Raw genomic sequence first — 20,496 nt, 5'->3', positions numbered from 1 at the left:
ATTATATATTCGGAAAACAAAAACTTAATTTTGAGCATTTTTAAAAATGGAGTAATTTTGAAGGTAAATTTTAAGGCGAGGGCTCTATTTTGAAAAATGTCAAAATCTTATTTTATGGATAGTTGTATTTTTAGCCGATATATTGTAAACATAAATGAGACCCTGTCGAAATTTCATCATAAAAATATTATTTCCCAGATTTTAGTGTCCCATCATCTCAATTAAGAAACGTGAGGGACAAAAACTGTAATTTTTTTTTTTTTTTTTTTTTGAGCAACAAAAATTTATTAACAACCACTGCATAACATAAGGCATGTTATGAGGGCTAAAAGAGTACAAGAGATAAGCACAGAGGAAAGAAACCAAAAGCTAGAAATAAGGCTAAAACAAAAGTCAGTTACTGCTCACCTAAAAAGCAGTAAACCATCCATACCACAGATACAAAAAGCACACAATTCATCTTCTCATGCAATTTATCGGACTCCATTTCCATTCATACAGCATACACGGACCCTTCGCCATCCTCCCAATGAACCATTGCCATGACAAAAACTGTAATTTAGCCTAAAAATAATTACGCTTTATCTTTCTTTCTAAAAATCATAGACTAGACATTTAAAAATGGGCAAAAAAATGAGAAGAGTTAGGAGCTCTTACCTGTATTACAAATAATGAACGGAACAATTGGTGCTATTTGATCTGCAAACAAAAACAACAACAACAACAACAACAAAAAATTAGACGAATTCATCCAAAAAAAAGTAAAAAGTGGAGGGGAACAAAAAAATGCATGCATACCTCGAACTCCAACCTTTGAAATCAACAGAGTGAGTACTGAATTTAAAATATATAAGATTACTTTTTTTTTCAGTTTTTTTTTTTTTTTTTCTATATGAAATGGAAGAATGACGGAAACTGAAAACAAGTTAATAAAACAGAGATACCAATAGGTTGAAGACTCAAATATTTAGGTGGTTAATTTTAATTTGAGATGGGTTTCAGAAATTGAGAAGCTGTTTTGTAAGAGAGTTTTGCTGTAGGTGAGAGCAAGATACATATTCTTATTTTTGGTGGTGAGCAAGCAAGATACATATTCTTTTTCTTTTGGTTACGCAAGATACATATTCTAATTCTACAGGAAAAGACATAGTAAGTAACATTTAGTAAATTAATTATTTATCATTATTAATAATTTAGAAACCTCAAGAGATACCACTCAACAGCATAAAGAAGGTTGTACCTCTCACTTGTAGAAAGAGCAAGGACTATCGAGCTTTTTACCTATAAAAGTCATTTTAGAGAAGAGTTTCAAGTTTTTGGGTTATCAAGTTTTTGGCACCGTTTCTAAGAACTTTGCTATTGCTATTGATTTCTTTTTGCTACATAATGTTTTTTTTATTCCTTTACTTCTTTTTGCGATTTTAGTTTTTTAGTTTTCATTTCTTTTATATGGATACAAAAGATTTTAAAAACCTTCAAAAAAGAATAAAATTTTATTAAATTTTAAAACCGTTGAAAAAGAATTGAGAGTTTGATTTAATTCATCCTTATAAAGCTTTGTTCAGGTCATCTCACATCCAATGTGAAATTTCTTAACATAAAATAATAGAAAATTATTCAAAAATTGTGGCAAGATGTTGTGTTACACTTACACACTTAGAACATTAATTAGTGGCTTTGGATACAAAAGATTTTAGAGCCATATTACACACTTCAACTCAAACTATAATAATCGAAAGTAAGTAAAATATTAACTGGTGTCTCCGAAATACTAGTTAAGGAAACAAAAATTAATAAAACTATCTGGATTATGTAGTCAACATTTTTAAAATATAAAAAATGTTAATCTCAATATAAGAATTTTTTTTTTAACACTAGTTTAATTTGTTGATTAAATTTGCATGTGGAGACTTCATTTTTATGAATAAAACTCATGCTTACAATTTTCTAAATTGGTCATATACTTTGCTAAATTGGTCTACATGAATTAACATATGCACAATTCTGAAAATCTGGTAATGTTGTAAGCTGAAAGGTTTTTCTGTTGACAGTAAATAATTTTGAGACTCTAAGTTGTTTACATATTGGATGCAACAAACAAGTGACGGAAATTGTTAAAATATATGAAAATGTTTATGCTATAGTATTATTGGTTCAGTGGAAGGACAGTAAATCTTGACAGTAAATGTTTATTCTACCTTAATTGGAAACTTGGAAATTTTACTATGATTTCTGGTATATGTCTGCAGAATGTTGTAAGCTGAAAAGTTATCTGTTGACATATTGGATGCAAAAAACAAGTGCAAACCCCTGCACCCCCAACCAAATATTATTAAAACTAAAATAAAAAAAGTTTGGGGGATTAGACCAAAACCCAAGATAACAATAGTGTAAACCAAATAAGTTGGTCAACTGCCTCATTAAAAACCTTATCAAGGAAAACCCAGTGGGATAAAACCTTGATGAAGGGAAAAAGAGTGCAGTTTAAATACAAGAACAAATGATTATTTAAATCTAAATTCAGGAAAGACCACGCCTATTACAATGATAAACTACAAAGACATCAGAAAGAACATGATTCCACCAAACCACGAAGTCAGAGAGAGGCGATCCTGTCAGCACACTGATTACCTTCCCTAAACACAAAAATGTACATATTCTTAAGAAGATCTAAACAATTAAGCCACCTAGTAATGAGAGGAACAATGGAAATGTTTTTAAAAATCAGATTGATAAGTTGAGAATTAAATTCCAACCACAAGAACTTCCAACACAAAGACAAATAAACAAAATGTAAAACAAAACTATCCAGTCTAAGAATAAACAAAAACACTTCACTATCAAATGATAATTATAAATTTATAATAATTCTCCACGGATAAAAAACAAAATGTTTAAAAGAGAAAATGTTCATGTTGCGTACCTTGCAAATGCTATGATATATCATTCAACATTAGAATGCGAGACTTCCTGTTGACAAAATGGTATTAATTATTAACAAATATATAAGCATAAGTGATGAGGGAGTCAAGGTTCGAACTCAAGTCATGACGTACGACTTAACAATTTATGGAGAGACTTGTAGACCGTAATTCACTTATTTGATGTAACTACTTAACATAATTGCTTGGAAGAAAAAAAAAATCATGTATGAAGACATAATTTTTTTTGTGACATTAAGGCATGTAATATATATATATATATATATATATATATATATATATATATATATATATATATATATATATATATATATATATATATATGGATAAGTAAGGTGTCTGAAGTTCGAACACCAATCCCTGCATATAAATATTATGTTCCTATCAACTGAGCTAAGCTCACGGATACAAATAAACACTCATACTAAAATGTCTTTAAACTATTAAATTAAAAGTATCAATTAAAAGCTCACGGTAATTGATTTTTTAGTTTATTTTAATAGTTTAATAGTTTATGGACCTTTTAATTGATTTTAATAGTTTAGAGACTAAATTAGTAAGGAATAATTCTTGCATGACCAACAAATCACATTTTGTCATATCCAACCAAAATTTGACAACACAACACACGAATATTTCTCAAAAGAAAAAAAAAATCTATAGTATTCAAATTACCGGTACATTAGTTCTTTAAATTAATAGTCAAATGAATATTTTTTGAAAGAATTTTTTCCTATCATTTAAAATATTGTAATAACTAAATATTATTTACCAAAATTATAAAAAAAATTGATTTTCTATTACTTCTAATAGTGAATATTGAAAAAAAATTTGAAAAAAAATGTAAAAAATTAGTATAATATTTATAAACAATAAAATAATGTTTTTTTTTAATAAAATTATTTTCTCTAAAATATAATAGCCGACAAATAGTTTTTCAATTCATAAAAATAATTGTTAATTTATTAATTTAAAGAACCAAGTGTACCGATACATTCAAATTTTCGAATACGTCAACAAAGAAGTACAGTCAGCATCTGCCATATCATTATAAATTGGACATGTCAACAAAAATTCTTGGTCAGAGACCTTTTTAAAAGTGTTGAGATTTTGTAGGGACTAAAATTAAACTTTTTATTTTCCAAAAATTAAAATCAAAACATGGCATAACTGCAGGGACTACTTTTATATTTAAGCCTACTAAAAAATTCCCATAAAATGAACATAGTTGGATAAGGCTAAATGCTTGAATTTACAAAATGCAACCTGATCAGTCAAATTAATATAACATGAGTAAGATCAAAATTGATTTAAAACAATATTTAATTATGTATAATAATAGTCTTAAACTAACCCAAAGTAAATAAATTGGTGGATTGAAGTAAAACATACCTTGTCATCAAACAATTTTTTTACTGTTCCATTGAGGTCGCCTTCCCAATGATTTTCTTCATCAAATTGTACATTTTGAAGAATTGTTGTGTTGGTCACACCAGATGAAAAATGTTCCATTCGAGGGCATCCTTTGACGACTACAACTTCCAGCAACGGAAACATAATGGGGCATGGACATGAGCAAAATACACTGAGCCTTGGTAAAGAAATTAGTTCTAGAGATTTTAAACTATAAAATTCAATCTTGTTCATCTCATCTTCTTCTTTACTGTTGATTATATCCTCAAGCCGGTTACACATTTCAATCTTCATGGTTTCAAGTTTGACAAGACTCTTTGCTGTTGAGTATGTTATCAAATTTGTCAAACCATTGCAGTTAGTTACCTCCAAGTAGGTCAAGTAATTAAAGGTAACAGAAGAAGGCATCAATTTTACTAGATTGGAACAGTGCTGAACATGAATGCTTTCAAGAAAATGCAGAACAGGGTCCATTTGAAGTCCTTCTTTGCATATACATTGAAGCTTGTCCAGGTGCCATAATTCCAACACTTGGAGTCGCGGGATAATTTGAGTTTCATTTTCAGTACTTACGAGTTGTTCACCTTTAAATATCTCCCGGAAGGAACTCCATTCAACTAATATTGTTTTCAAATTAGGGACATTTTTCAAGAACCGATATGGAAAAGTAGCTTCTTCATTGTAGCATTCGCTCACACCAATGTAATTGACTTTGTTGAATTGAACCCCTGAATATTGGCTATGCAATATCATGTCAAAATATTTAAAATTCATATTCAAACTCTCCACCACATTGTTAAGTACCTGTTACAAAACCTAAATTAGAACAAAAGAAATATATTTTCCTTCTCGATTTTTCAAACAATTATTAACACATCAAAACCAATTTATTTGCCTCAACCAATATAAACGACAAGTTGAATAATTTCTCATAAATTTAATAACATATTAAAACAAATCAATATTTGCACAAGTAAAATTTATATGGATGATACTCTTACCTCGTCAATCACAAACAAAGGTTGATACATTGAGATATTGAGCTCATCCTTTATGGCACTTTCTTGGTGTCTCAAAGGTCCTGTCCTAAATAGCTCTACTTTGGGACATCCGAACAAGTTGATTTTTTTCAATGATTTACATCGAAGAGAATGGACACCGGCGAAGAATGCCTTAAGTTTGGCCAAATAGGAAAGATGGATGGATGTTAAATGAGGAAACACAAATTTAACCATCTCCTTTGTTCCTTCTTTGTTGCCAACAATTTCTTCAATTCCAGATTCACAAACTTTAAGACTTTGAATTTGCTTCATATCTCTAGCTACTGAGAGTGGAAAGAGGCTTTTCAAGCTTGTGCACTTCTCAACAGATACTTCACTTAAATTTTGAAACCTTATAGTGTTATGTTGGTCCTCCTTCCATACATGCTTCAGTTTTGGAAGATTAGATAGTTTTAATTTCTTCAATCGAGTAGAATTCTTCACAAGACTTTCTTTTTCAAATTCATCTTTCATATCAAAAACTGCTTCTAATGAATCACAATCTGTGATATCTAATTCTTCCAAGTTCATTAGCACTTCTAGCAAATTTGGTTGAAAGAGCACCTCAGATAAAAAATCACATTTATGAACCACTAGATACTTCAGACTCCTAAATACATTGTGCTGAGGTCGACCATACCACAATTCTTTCAACTCTGGATATTCAGATAGTTTTAAATGCTTAAAACTACCAAATGCCACCTATGAAAACAATTGTACCAATTTAGTTCAAACAAAATTAATTGATAAATGATAATGCATCTATTACTAATATATTAAAATCGATTACTACCAAAGTTACTAATTTATCCTTATTACTTTTATCCTCAGAGTCATTGCCAATTTCACTTTAATTTGATATGTCTAGAATGTTAAATTAGAGGGCGCTGGCTAGCATGGAGCTCTTGATAGGGAGACCTTGATAGGTCTCCCACGGTGGGTGAGTTAGAGAAATTGTTTTAAACCGTTAGATATTGAAAGCTCCATGAATCTTATCATATGCTGATAACACTGGATTTTTTATTATTTTTTTAAATTCATTTTCACTTTCCAGATTCTCTTTCTCCTCTCAATGTTTTCTCCTTCATGATCTTCTTTCTCCTCTCAATGATTTTAATTAGTTGGATCTTGAAAGCTAATGGAGATGAAAGTTTGAACATTGGGGATGGATGTTAGAAGCTAATGGATGTGAAAGTTTAAGCATTGGTGATGGATCATAAGTTTTTCTCAGATTTTTTTGGTAGATTTCTCAAATTTATTTTATATGGATATATAGATATGAAGATTTGATTATAATTATTTGCTATGAAAATTTGAACTAAAGGGAGATGATAACATGATATTGTGAGGAAGAAGAAGAGATGGGAAGCGAAATTGCAAAAGAGAGAATCATGGAGCTGGCGGTGGTTGTGTAGCTATTATTGGTTTTTATAATTCAAACTGTCTACTTTCTCGCTTAGCGAAAATTCGCTGGCTTAACGAATATTTCATTGTTTTCAAATTTTAAGGTTTTGCAATTTTACCGTTAGTTGTTGGTTGAGTGTGTTGCACTTGTGTTAGTTAGTTTGTTACGTACAACTATCATTTTGTTTTAGTTAGTTAGAGAGGTTAGGTGTATGTTAGTTACTTGCTTTGCAAGGTACCTCTCATTGCTTTGTACATCTTCACCTATAAATGGTGGTTTTGTGTGTTAATAAAATTGACTCTTTCCTTTAATCAAGTTTTGTATTCTTTTCACAATTCACATTCTCTCAATTTCATTCTTTCATTCCTTCATCTAAGTTCATAGTGGTTAAGTGATTAATCCCAACAAAGTGGTATCTAAAGCAAGCACAATCTAAGGGATTTTGATTCAAATCTTTCACCAAGAAGAGAATCAAAGGTTGCAGTGATTCAACTATGGTTGGGAAGAACAATTTCCATGCAAATTTGCCCATTCTTGATGGAAAGAATTGGGATACATGGGTCAAACAGATGAAAGTGATATTCAGTGTTCAAGAAGTGGATGAACAAGTGAATAACGTTCTTGATCCATTACCAGCCAATCCAACAGAAGATCAAAGAACAACATTCAGAGATGCAAAGAGGAAAGACAACAAGGCTCTATTTCTCATTCATCAATGTGTTGATGCAATGGTGTTTTAGAAAATTGCAGATGCTTTAACCTCCAAAGATGCTTGGGACATTTTGCAAAAGAGTTATGGTGGAGATGCAAAGGTCAAGAAAGTGAAACCACAAGCCTTGAAAAGACAATATGAACTGTTGCATATGAAGAATGATAAGACAGTTGCAGATTACTTTACAAGGTTGGTAACTCTTACTAATCAAATGAAGAATTGTGGAAAGTAATCTCGATGAGCAAGAAAAGGTCGAAAAGGTACTCGGAACTTTAACTTCAAAATTTGATCACATTGTGGTGACAATTGAAGAAACAAAAGACTCAAGTGAAGTCAAGATTGGAGACTTACAAAGCACTCTTGAAGCTCATGAATTAAAGCATGGTAAGAGAAACCATGGCAAAGAAGATGAGCAAGCTCTTTGGTAAAGTTCAAGAAGTTTCAAAGTGATAAGAAAAAGTGGCAGAAAAAAAAAAGATTCCAAGAAAAAGATAGTGTTGAAGACAAGCCGAAATCCTCAAAGAGAGGAAGATGAGGGAAACAGAAGATCTATACAAAGATAGATAAGAGCAACATTCAATCTTACAATTGTGACAAGCACTACAAGAAAAAAGTTTTTTGGTAGCGACAAATGTTGTTGAGAGAAATACAAAGTTGCTGCTAAATGTGTTTTTCGCAACAAAAAAATTCGTTGCATGTCGTTGGCATAAGTGTCGTTACGAAAAGTTTTTCAACAACAAAGATCATTGTCTTATGATGACTATTGTCGCTGCAAAATGTATTTTTATCAACAACTAAAGTCGTTGTAGTCAATAACTAAAGTCGCTGCAAAAATATATTTTTGTCAACAACAAAAATCGCTGCAATAAGTTATTTTTTGCCAACAATATCTTTTATACCTCAACAACAAAATTAGATATTTTTGTTATTTTTTATAAAAAAATTAGCATCATTAAATTTTTTTTGACTAAAAAAATAGCATCATTAACTTAATTTTTAGAAAATTTGTTTTTGGATATTATATATAGGGAGTGTATCCAGCGAGAACTGATAATTATTATGAAAAATGAAAACTATTAATAATAACTATCAGATATAATTGACGCGTCAGATTAAAATTCTCTCACCTACTTAAAATCTCATGTGATTCTATTTGTGCAAATTAAAAAATATTCCTATATATAATATTTCCTAATTTATTTCTATAATATTTTCCAGGTTTAAAAAAACAATTTTTTATTAAAAAATATACTACTATTAATAATAATAATAATACAATAAAGTTAATTACTATCAAATTTACTAAATTATCCTAAATATTTCTAATCAAATTTTTAATCTTTTATTAAAAAAAAGTTACACGGGACTATTATTTGTACATCTTCACCTATAAATGGTGGTTTTGTGTGTTAATAAAATTGAGTCTTCCCTTTAATCAATTTTTTTATTCTTTTCGCAATTCACATTCTCTAGATTTCATTCCTTCATCTTAGTTCATAAGTGATTAACCCCAACAACTATGTCCTTCTTTCATGACACAAGAAAAATAATTAAGTATAGTTGGCAAATAGCATAACATGGCAATTTAACGGCACGTTTGATGCGTAAGATAGAATTGCGACAGGATATGATAAGGAGCTGGATAGTGATAGAATAAGATAGTAACATGATAACAATTATCCTATCATATGTTTGGTGTACAAAATGGATAACAATTTATTTTATCATTCTATATTAATTTTTTTTGTTTTTTTAAGATGCAAAAAATAATATTATTATGCGATGCACAAGAACCGGATAGAAAGAACACCATAGTCCCTGTATAAACAGATTTTTTTCCTCCCCCAACCAACACATTAATCAATGGCAAGATGCAGAGATAAGAAAAGAAAATATTAGAGATCAAAGCAAGCAGCTGCGTGGAAATCAATGGCAGATTTTTTTCTCCCCAGATTAATCAATGGCAAAGAAATGTGAGAAATCAATGGCAGATTTTTTTCTCCCTAACCAACACATTAATCAATGGCAAGATGCAGAGATAAGAAAAGAAAAAATTGGAGAGGATAAAAATTGAAACCCCAACAAATTCAGCAGAGATCAATAAGTGAGAGAGAGAGCGGCGACAGACTAAGAGAGGTGGACTGTTGGAAGAGAAAGAGTAAGCGATAGAATGCGTGAAAGATTTGACTAATTTTCTATCAGGTTGCTAACCCACCAAAAAGTAAGGATAAGAATAACAAAGAGTTGATAGGATAGGATTAGAAATAGGATTAATTTATCATTTCTTATTGGTGTACCAAACATCAAATTTAATTAGGATATGATAGCATTATCATATTCTGTGCACCAAACGGGTCCTAATGATACTAAGAGACGAATTGAGTGTAGTAAAATGAAGATTATTGCTATGTATCACTTCTGCAATATACAATTAAAATCTCAAATAGTTAATTTTTCCACAAAAGGAAAAGAAATATCTATACTCATGAATTCTCCAACACCCCTCTCAAGTTAGTGTATAGATATTTATCATAACACATAAATTAGTTTGCCAACCAATCTCTAGTATCAACCGGAACACTATTGATAAGAGACTACTTAGTACTCCCTCTTATCCTTTTTACAAGGAACACTTTGAGAAAAAAATTTGGTCATTTTTATAAGAAACTTTGACCAATTTTCAAATATTTTAAATGTTTGATTTCACTTATGCCCTTATTTATTATGAAAGAGAATATTAAAAATAAGTAAATTAGATTAAATGTTGAATTAAGATTAATTAAATAATTTTAAATTTATAAGAGTATTAAATGAAAATAACTATTTTCAATGTGTTTTCTTGTTCTCAGTAATTTTTTCAAAGTGTTCCTTATAAAAAGTATCATCTTGTAACATCATTAATATTTTGACATATGATAAAATAAGCAAATTTAAAAATTTGTCTGCAACTAACATTATCAAATCCTTCTATTTTTTAGTCCGAGGTAGTCCAAGGACAAAATCCACACTGAGATATTCCCAAGGTGGCTTAGGAACTTGCAATGGCGTGTATAATCCCATATTTCGAATTGGCACAATCCAAGTGGCAAATCATGCATATTAGAACATGCATGTTAACGTCTTTATTTAGGTTTGGCTAATTCTCCTCCATCCCATTTTATAAGAGTCAGTTTGACTAAATGACACTATTCACTTATCTTGTTTTGACTATATTTTTTTGATAATATATAGATTTAAATATTAGCATATAAGATATTGTTTGATTTGTTTTGATGATTATTTTCCAAATATCAAATTTTTATAATTTTTACTAATAAAGAATTAAATATATTAGTGATCTTGTATGATTTTTACTAATTTTTCCAAATATTGTGATTTGACATACGTGCAGCAGTCAAAGTATTTGGTTAAAAATTGATGTATTTGGTTAAAAATTTGGACTAGATACATCAACTTTAGTTGACCAATTTTCCCTTATATTTTGGAACGTAGGGAGTATAATTTTTCATTGGCAAAGGCCACAATTTTGTGTCATCCAAAGTGAACTGATAATCCAAATGGCATCATCACGCATTCATCTGTTGGCCTCAATATGATTTGATGGTACCCGGTATTATTTTCCCAAGCCTTGATCTTGCTTCTTCCTTCACCCAATTTTAGTTTTTATTTTATTTTGTTTTAAGAGCCTCTTTATTAAAGACATGTTGTGGGGAATTGAATCCATTTAAACATTTACATATCATAAAATTATTTATTTTATTTGTTGCGTAAATGTTAATTTTATTTATTAATTGTCTCTTAACTTTTTATTTATCGGTTCAATTTCAACGTTGTGAAATATGACTCTGTTTTTTTTTAATGTTAGCTACACGGATAAATGACTACTTTTGATATTGTTAATACTATTTATATATCATGAGAAAGATCACAATTGCTTTTAAGCACTATTTAATTATATAATAATATTGTAGACTGCAATTTTCCACCTTCAAAATGATCATGATCTAGATAGTCTTAAACTAACCCAGAGAAAATAAAGTGGTGGATTATAAAGTAAAACATACCTTGTCATCAAACAATTTCTTTACTGTTCCATTGAGGTCGCCTTCCCAATGATTTTCTTTATCAAATTGTACATTTTCAAGAATTGTTGTGTTGGTCACACCAAATGAAAAATGTTCCATTCGAGGGCATCCTTTGACGACTATAACTTCCAGCAACGGAAACATAACGGGGCACGTGCATGAGCAAAAGAGACAGAGTTTTGGTAAAGCAACAAGTTCTAGATATTGTAAACTGGAAAATTCAATCTTATTCATCTCATCTTCTTCTTTTCCGTTGACCACATCCTCAAGACAATTACACATTTCAATCTTCATGGTTGTGAGTTTGACAAGACTCTTTGCTGTTGAGTATGTTATCAAATTTGTCAAACCATTGCAGTTAGTTACCTCCAAGTAGGTCAAGTAATTAAAGGTAACAGAAGAAGGCACCAATTTCATAAGACTGGAACAGTGCCGAACATAAATGGTTTCAAGAAAATGTAGAATGGGGTCCATTTGAAGTCCTTCTTTGCATATACATTGAAGCTTGTCCATGTACCATAATTCCAACTCTTTGAGTCGCGGGATAATTTGAGTTTCCATTTCCGTACTTATGGGTTGTTCGCCTTGAAATATCTCCCTGAAGGAACTCCATTGGACTAGCATGCTTTCTAAATTAGGAACATTTTTCAAGAACCAATGTGGAAAAGTAGCTTCTTCATTGTAGAATTCACCCACACCAATGTGTGTGACTTTGTTGAATTGAACCTCTGAATATTGGCTATGCAATATCATGTCAAAATATTTCATATTCATGAACAAACTCTCCACAGTGTTAAATACCTGTTGCCAAACCTAAATTAGAACTAAAGAAATCTATAATTTGAAACAATTCATTGGAAACATTCTATCTTATGCTAAATAAAATCTATATTCATAACAAGAATGATATTTTATGGTACCCTCACCTCTTCAATCACGAACAAAGGTTGATATGTTGTGATATTGAGCTCATCATTTCTGGCACTCACTTGCTGACTCAAAGGCTCTGCCTTAAATAGCTCAATTTCTGGACATCTGAACAAGTTGATCGTTTTCAATGATTTACATTGAAGAGAATGGACTCCGGCAAAGAATGTCTTTAGTTTGGCCAAATGGTGAAGTCTAATGGATGTTAAATTAGGAAACACAAATTCAACTATCTCATCCACTCCTTCCTCCCTGCCAACAATTTCTTCAATCCCACATGAAGTCACTTCAAGTGTTTGAATTTGGTTCATATCTCTAGCTACTGAGAGCGGAAAGAGGCTTTTCAAGCTTGTGCACTCCTCAACATATACTTCACTTAAATTCTGAAACCCCATAGTGTTATGTTGGTTCTCCTTCCATACATGCATCAGTTTTGGAAGATTAGATAGTTTTAATTTCTTCAATTGAGTAGAATTCTTCACGAGAATTTCTTTTTCAAATTCACCACTTTTCATATCAAAAACTGCTTCTAATGAATCACAATCTGTGATATCTAATTCTTCCAAGTTCATTAGCACTTCTAGCAAATTTGGTTGAAAGAGCACCTCAGATAAAAAATCACATTTATGAACCACTAGATACTTCAGACTCCTAAATAGATTGTGCTGAGGTTGACCATACCACAATTCTTTCAACTCTGGATATCGAGACAGTTTTAATTGCTTAAAACCACCAAACTGTGAAAACAATTGTACCAAGTTAGTTCAAACAAAAGTAATTGATAAATTATAATGCATTTACTAATACATTTCACAATTTCACAATTTTATACTTTACCTAAGTTGGTAAATTCAGTTGGTAAATTTTGTACTCAACAATTTATTCATGAATTCTTTGATTTATATAAAAAAAAGTGTGTATGGTACATATTCTGCTACAACAAAATGATTCTAATGGAGACCTTGTCATCATCATCATCATCAAATAAAAGTGATGTATTTAGGGTTTTGGATTGACTTATTTGATCTATAAAAACAGTCATAGCTTATTATTCATAAACTATTCGCCGTTGATCTTGTTTGGAGAACTCAATGAAATAATAGCTATTGAGTCCACTTCGATATCACACATATTTGAGTCGAAAGTTCCTACTTATACAAAAATAATTTAAATATATTTTATATTTTGCTATAAAAATAGCTTATACACAAACACTTATCATGATAAGCAGTATTTGTTATGGAGTTTTGAAAGAGCCGATTTGTTTTATCTACACAGAGCTATGAAGTCTGAATACGTGACACGATACCGATACGATATGATACCGATACGCCGATACGGGAATTTTTTTAAAATTCTCGAACCGATACTGCGGTGATAAGTAGCAATCATGCCAGAAATACTCAGAGAACGTTGGGAGTAAGCCAAAAGGATCTTACTCTATTTTGGCATTAGGAATCTTAAAAGGACAATCAAGTTTATCAACCTTATTCCAAGTTTGGAGGAGCGTGGAAGTCAAACTGTGAAAGTTTCTCTGTTTGGTATAAACGTCTTTCAAAGACACAAAGTATGGTAAACTCATTACCACTTTGGTATGACAGGTCACTTTCATCGCTCAGTCCAATTTAGCTGGCTACAACATCTTTGCACAACGGTCATCTATGCATGGAGCGTGTTATTCAACTATAAAAACAACACTCCAATGTGAAGATCATTGACGAATACATTACCTATCCTTTGCACACTTATTTCGATACTACAAGCACTTAAGCTTTGAATCTTTGAATTTCATTCACATCAAAAATACTTTGAAGTCTGTTTCAACTTATTGTATTTTAGCTCTAAGGTTTTATTGGTGCTTTGTATTATCACAACAATCTTTATTTATACTTCAGATTGAGAAGTCTCTTGTTGTGTGCTTAAGCATTGTGTAGAAGTTTCTTGCTATGTGCTTGAGCAATTGTAATCTTGTGTGATTATAGTGGAAATCCCTCGAAAGTACAAGGGGACTGAAATACTCTCGTTTTATGAGAGGAACTAGTATAAAATTGCTTGTGTTCGTCTTCTCTCCTCTGATCTCTTTATATTTGTGTTTGTTTTGTGTTGTCCGTTGCTATTAAGCTTAAACTTGAAAAAGTTTTAGTTTGTCTTAAAATACAATTCAACTCCTCTTCTTGTGTTTTCACACCTTCATACTTAGTATCATCTTGTAACATCATTAATCTTCTGACATATGATAAGTAATTGTTCAATTTTCATTGGTAGGACAACTTCTTGGTTGGATTCAAAGCACATAGTCTTAACTTCTACAACTTCTTTGAATTGCGCTTTAGTGATTAACGACTCTAACGCTTTAGTGATTTCTATTCTGTCTTTGATGAAGGAGTAGGTTTTGGCATAACAGTCTTGATGGGCGCGACGATTGTATTGGCATGGTCTCCAAAGAGAAGGTGACATGCATCCATGGGAACAACATCACACCAAACTTGATCTCAAAACTTCCGACCAACGAAAAAGGTCACAAGACTACGATTTGTAACTTTTACTTCACTTCCTTCGTTGAGACATTACAACTTGTACATATGAGGATGACTTTCTGTAGACAACTTCAACTTCTCCAATATGTAGTTCACATTTTCACAACTACCACAGTCAATAATCACTAATAACATCACAAACCTTTCCAACAAAATGTTGTTTCTTAACTAATGTGGTTCTTTGCTTAACGCGTGTAGGCTTCGTCTAATCACCAATGACCAACGATGATCGACAATAATGAGTTCTTCATCATAAACTGGTACTAGTCTTCTCTTTCAAGATCATCTCGAGCTTCTTTAGAGCCTCATAAGCTTCTCTTTAGAGTTTCATAAGCTTCTCCTTTGCCAACCTTGGTTTTGTTTTGAGTGGAGGGTTTAGGTAAATGATTATTTGAGGAACTAGGTTGTTTGATTGATGGTTTACGCAAGTAAGGAGAATTTTCAATTGTTTCTCAACTTGTATTGCGAGGCGGATAATATAATCAACTGACAAATATTGTTGGAGTTGGACAGAATGGGCAATTTCAATGTTCAATCCTCCATGGTAACGAGCTATTGTTTATTCCTTGTTTTCATGAATATCACACTTCATCATCAACTTTTCAAACTCTCTAGTGTATTCTTCCTCCGATAAATTCTTTTGGCGAAGATTTTGTAGTTAAATTAAGTTATCTTGGTAGTAACTGGGCATACAAAAACTTACTTGTTAGTTCTCGCTGCATTTTTTCTCAAGCCTTGATCTTGCATCTTCCTCACGTTCACACTTCATTTTAAAATTCTCTCACCATATGGAGGCATGCTACTTTAGTTTGACAGCAATGATCTTTACCTTCTTCTCTTCAGGTGACGTGGCACGTGACGCCTATCGTCTTCATCCTTTGCACGTCTTGTAGACTTTTGTGGTTTTTATTAGCACGTCTTGTGCTGAGAAAATCAATTGCTCTTTTTATATATAGGGGGTTGCTAATTTACTCCCACCTAAAAACATGTGGGAGTAAGTAAGTTAGCAACCCTACTCCCACTATATATTTACTTAAATGTCATTTTGTAAAGGGCTTGGTAGCCACGATCAGTAGCCACCATACAAAATCAGAACCAAAACGAACACAAAAAAAGGAAGAAGCAGAATGACAACACTAACTTGCTGCTACTGCGCCATCTTCCATCGCCTTAACCACCACCAATACATTACAATTAAAACTACCATCCATCCACCATTAAAACCACCATTCATCACCACTTTAATCCAACATAACTATTGTATTCAAACCTTCACGACAACATCATAACATTACAACAGCATCATCATTATCTTATCGTTACAAGCCTCACGATAACAACAGTAACATCCATAGCAGAGGGAACAATCTAGCCACCGAATAAATAAAGAGAGGGAACAATCAATAGTACAGAACAAGAAGAAGCAGAATAAGGAGATGGAAAACGATCCACTGCGCCATAGGCACGATGCCAATCAGGTTCTTTCTTCAATTTTGCTTCGTTTATTTTGCATATTCTGGTTGCTCTGTGACACTCCAGTCTTCAATTTACGTCTAAATCTTTAAATTTAAATATTTCAATTTGGGGATGTAAGGGTTCAATTTTTGTGTGGTTTTTTAGAGGATTTCAATACCGAATTCAAATTCAGGAGTTTATTTAGCGTATGAATAGTGTTCAGTTTGGGTTTCGTGCCGGAATCCGTCCGGCAAAGAAAGCACAGAGAGGTGCGACTGAGAGAGACCTGCGACGGCGGTGGCAGAGTCGCCGCCGATGGAAGGGTGAGAACGAGAGATGTGAGGGAGAGAAGAAGGCAAATACGTCTTCTGTAGAAACAAGATTATATTTTCTTGACCAATTATTAGTTGGTTCAGTCGGAGGATCGCGATGCTAGAAGTGACCTCCAACCAACCAGATTAAACTGATGGTGAAAAACACAAAAAATAAATTATATTTCTTGTTTTTTTCCTCTTGCATTTTATATTATACAAAAATGTTATTCAAACACAAATATCAAACAAATATACAACATTTATATACTTTTTTCTTTTTTTAATATGTTTTGCATGCTTCGAATTGCGTGCTGTGAGGGAAGAGGGAGAACGTATCGTATTTTTGTCTACAAATTTGTGTTGATATATCACTCCTCTATATTATATATACAAGCAGCCCCGGCAAGCGCGTTCAGCGCCTGCCCGTATCTAACTTATGTCAAAAAAAAAAAAGATGTCTTATGTTATTATAAGTTTGTTAATAAAAAATATTTGTTGCTACTAAAAAAATTAAGGGTATTGTTGGTATTATTGTTAAGTGTTATTTCAAATTATAGTGAAGGGCAAAATGGACCAAAAAAAGTCAGCACAAACTCCCCTATCCCCTTTATATATTGACAAACTCCCCTATCCCCTTTATATATTGATATAGATATCCCTTTTAATTATTACTATAGTCCTGCCACGTGGCACCATCCTGTGAGTCCTGACCAAATCAGTTAGGGTCGTCTGATTTTGGTCCTAGGAAAGTAATTACATCAGACGGCCCAGATTAAGTCTGGCTTGTTTTTTTTTTGCCTGGTTCCTTTTTTGTGCCACCTGGACGACCCAGTGTGCTTCTGCACCCCTCGTAATGAGAAGGTTCCCGTTGAATACAACGAATGTAAGGAGTGTTAATACCTTCCCCTTGCATAATCGACCCCCGAACCCGGAAATGGTTGTGAAGACCATTTTTTAATTCTTTCAAGGTTTTATCGATATTTTCTTTTTCTTTTGGGAATAAATAAAGTTCGGTGGTAACTTTACTGTCTAGCGAGCGCATTCCGCCTGCACATTTTTCCACCTACTTCAAGTATTTTTGGTGACATATTTAAATGACTATTTTTTATGTTGTGGAATATGACTTTTTTTTATGTTAGCTACACAGATAAATGATTATTTTTTATGTTGTAAATACTATCTACAAAGTTTAAATTAATGATGTTCTTTTATTAAGGAGTGTTAATACCTTCCCCTTGCATAATCGACCCCCGAACCCGGAAATGGTTGTGAAGACCATTTTTTAATTCTTTCAAGGTTTTATCGATATTTTCTTTTTCTTTTGGGAATAAATAAAGTTCGGTGGTAACTTTACTGTCTAGCGAGCGCATTCCGCCTGCACATTTTTCCACCTACTTCAAGTATTTTTGGTGACATATTTAAATGACTATTTTTTATGTTGTGGAATATGACTTTTTTTTATGTTAGCTACACAGATAAATGATTATTTTTTATGTTGTAAATACTATCTACAAAGTTTAAATTAATGATGTTCTTTTATTAACGGTCCATTTTTATTATTTGCTATGGGTCTCCAAAATCTCGAGACCGGCCCTGTATTGTTACCTTTGGTAATTAGAGTGTTTCTTATTTGGAAATACATTTAACAATTTTCTCTTCTTTTTCTTAATTATTTATGTGTAAGCCGAAACATTTTCTATTCAGAGATATACCCAAATAAGTAGAAAAGGATCAACCTGCCCCGCCGGCCCCATCCCGTCATTAACTCGTCTAATAAGAGATGTGGCGGGGCGGGCTAACTAGTGGTGGTGGGTCGAAAATCTCAACTCACCTTTTTTATTGGCGGATGACGGGTTGGTGGGAGTGCCCCATCAATAAATTCTTTTTAAAAAAAATCGATAAATTTGCAAAATTGTCATAAAAATTTGTAAACTAAATTAAATAAAAAATGATCCAGGGAAATCAAAATGTAATTATCAACCAAAGTGACCAAAAAATAAAATTATTAATCAAAACTTTAAACATCTATAATTTATAAAACCAAAGAAACCATAATAAAAACTTAAGAAAATACTCAATTTAAATCCAAAACAAACAAAACTTGGATATCATTTAAATCCACAAAAATGAGGAGCCAAAAAAGTGAAATATATATATACCCTATTAGGTTAATTGAGTTGACTTTCTATTTTTTAATATGGGCCAAAAATAGGAGATTAATTTATAATGGGTTGAGATTTTTTTTAAAAAAATAAAAATTAGGTAGACCAGACGGGCCAACCCGCCCGCCCCATCGTCCCGTATTTTTGGGGTTAGGCGGGACGGGCCCACTAATTTTGCGGATTAAAAATGTCAATCCACCCCGTAAAAAATGGCGGGTTAAACGAATCGACCCAACGGGCTTGACCCGGTTTGTCATCCCTACAAATAAGTATTCCTCTCATAATAAGTAGTGGTATAAGGCTAAAAGTTGAATTTACGAAATCTAACTTGGTTAATCAAATTAGGTAGTGTATTGAATTGGGATTTTCATGGACAATTTTGGCAAAAAAAAGTCACGAAGATTTTAACAGATTTTGAAGGATTTTATTGACTTTTAAGACTTTTTTTAAAAATCTTTTAAGCAATATTTAATTATGTAGTAATATTGTAGACTGCAATTTTCCACCTTCAAAATGATCATGATCTAGATAGTCTTAAACTAACCCAAAGAAAATAAAGTGGTAGATTAAAGTAAAACATACCTTCTTGTCATAAAACAATTTCTTTACTGTTCCATTGAGCTCACCCTCCCAATGTTCTTCTTCATCGAATTGTACATTTTGAAGAATTGTTGTGTTGATCAAATCCAATGAAAAATGCTTCATTCGAGGACATTCTTTGACAACTACAACTTCCAGCAATGGAAACATAATGGGGCATGGACATGAGGAAAATACACTGAGCCTTGGTAAAGAAATTAGTTCTAGAGATTTTAAACTATAAAATTCAATCTTGTTCATCTCATCTTCTTCTTTACTATTGATTATATCCTCAAGCCGGTTACACATTTCAATCTTCATGGTTTCAAGTTTGACAAGACTCTTTGCTGTTGAGTATGTTATCAAATTTATCAAACCATTGCAGTCAGTTACCTCCAAGTAGGTCAAGTAATTAAAGGTAACAGAAGAAGGCACCAATTTCATAAGACTTGAACAGTGCTGAACATCAATGCTTTCAAGAAAATTCAGAATAGGGTCCATTTGAAGTCCTTCTTTGCATATACATTGAAGCTTTTTCAGGTACCATAATTTCAACTCTTTGAGTCGCGGGATAATTTGAGGTTCCATTTCCGTACCTACGAGTTGTTCACCTTGAAATATCTCCCGGAAGGAACTCCATTGGACTAATATTGTTTCCAAATTAGGGACGTTTTTCAAAAACCCATATGGAAAAGTAGCTTTTTTATTGTAGCATTCGCCCACACCGATGTCTTTGATTTTGTTGAATTGAACCCCTGAATATTGGCTGTGCAATATCATGTCAAAATATTTGGCATTCATGTAGAAATTCTCAACAGTGGCAAGTACCTATTGCAAAACTTAAATTAGAACAAAAGAAATATATTTTCCTTCTCGATTTTTCAAACAATTATTAACACATCAAAACCAATTTATTAGCCTAAAG

The 20,496-nt window shown here is 32.1% G+C and overlaps 2 protein-coding genes across 5 annotated transcripts in view; both read right to left on the bottom strand.

Annotated features, from left to right (window-relative positions):
* LOC123916419 overlaps nucleotides 1–1,148 on the bottom strand; it is a 31,581-nt gene extending 30,433 nt beyond the window's left edge. For all 4 annotated transcript variants that reach the window (XM_045967875.1, XM_045967873.1, XM_045967874.1 and 1 more), the window contains exons 1-2: nucleotides 799–1,148; nucleotides 658–699 (exon numbers count right to left, since the gene is read on the bottom strand). The gene's annotated coding sequence lies outside the window, so the exon portion shown is untranslated. The remainder of the gene's footprint in view (nucleotides 1–657; nucleotides 700–798) is intronic.
* The window catches only part of LOC123916417, a 55,025-nt gene that overhangs the window by 20,283 nt on the left and 14,246 nt on the right, over nucleotides 1–20,496 (bottom strand). The window contains exons 8-12 of the mRNA XM_045967872.1: nucleotides 19,575–20,399; nucleotides 12,524–13,261; nucleotides 11,577–12,398; nucleotides 5,357–6,097; nucleotides 4,335–5,159 (exon numbers count right to left, since the gene is read on the bottom strand). Coding sequence (XP_045823828.1) covers nucleotides 4,335–5,159; nucleotides 5,357–6,097; nucleotides 11,577–12,398; nucleotides 12,524–13,261; nucleotides 19,575–20,399 — 3,951 coding nt within the window. The remainder of the gene's footprint in view (nucleotides 1–4,334; nucleotides 5,160–5,356; nucleotides 6,098–11,576; nucleotides 12,399–12,523; nucleotides 13,262–19,574; nucleotides 20,400–20,496) is intronic.

The sequence above is a fragment of the Trifolium pratense genome, linkage group LG3, assembly GCF_020283565.1.
Source record: "Trifolium pratense cultivar HEN17-A07 linkage group LG3, ARS_RC_1.1, whole genome shotgun sequence".
Taxonomy (NCBI): domain Eukaryota; kingdom Viridiplantae; phylum Streptophyta; class Magnoliopsida; order Fabales; family Fabaceae; genus Trifolium; species Trifolium pratense.
The sequence above is the reverse complement of the archived record's forward strand: the minus strand, read 5'-3'. Positions and strand labels throughout refer to the sequence as shown.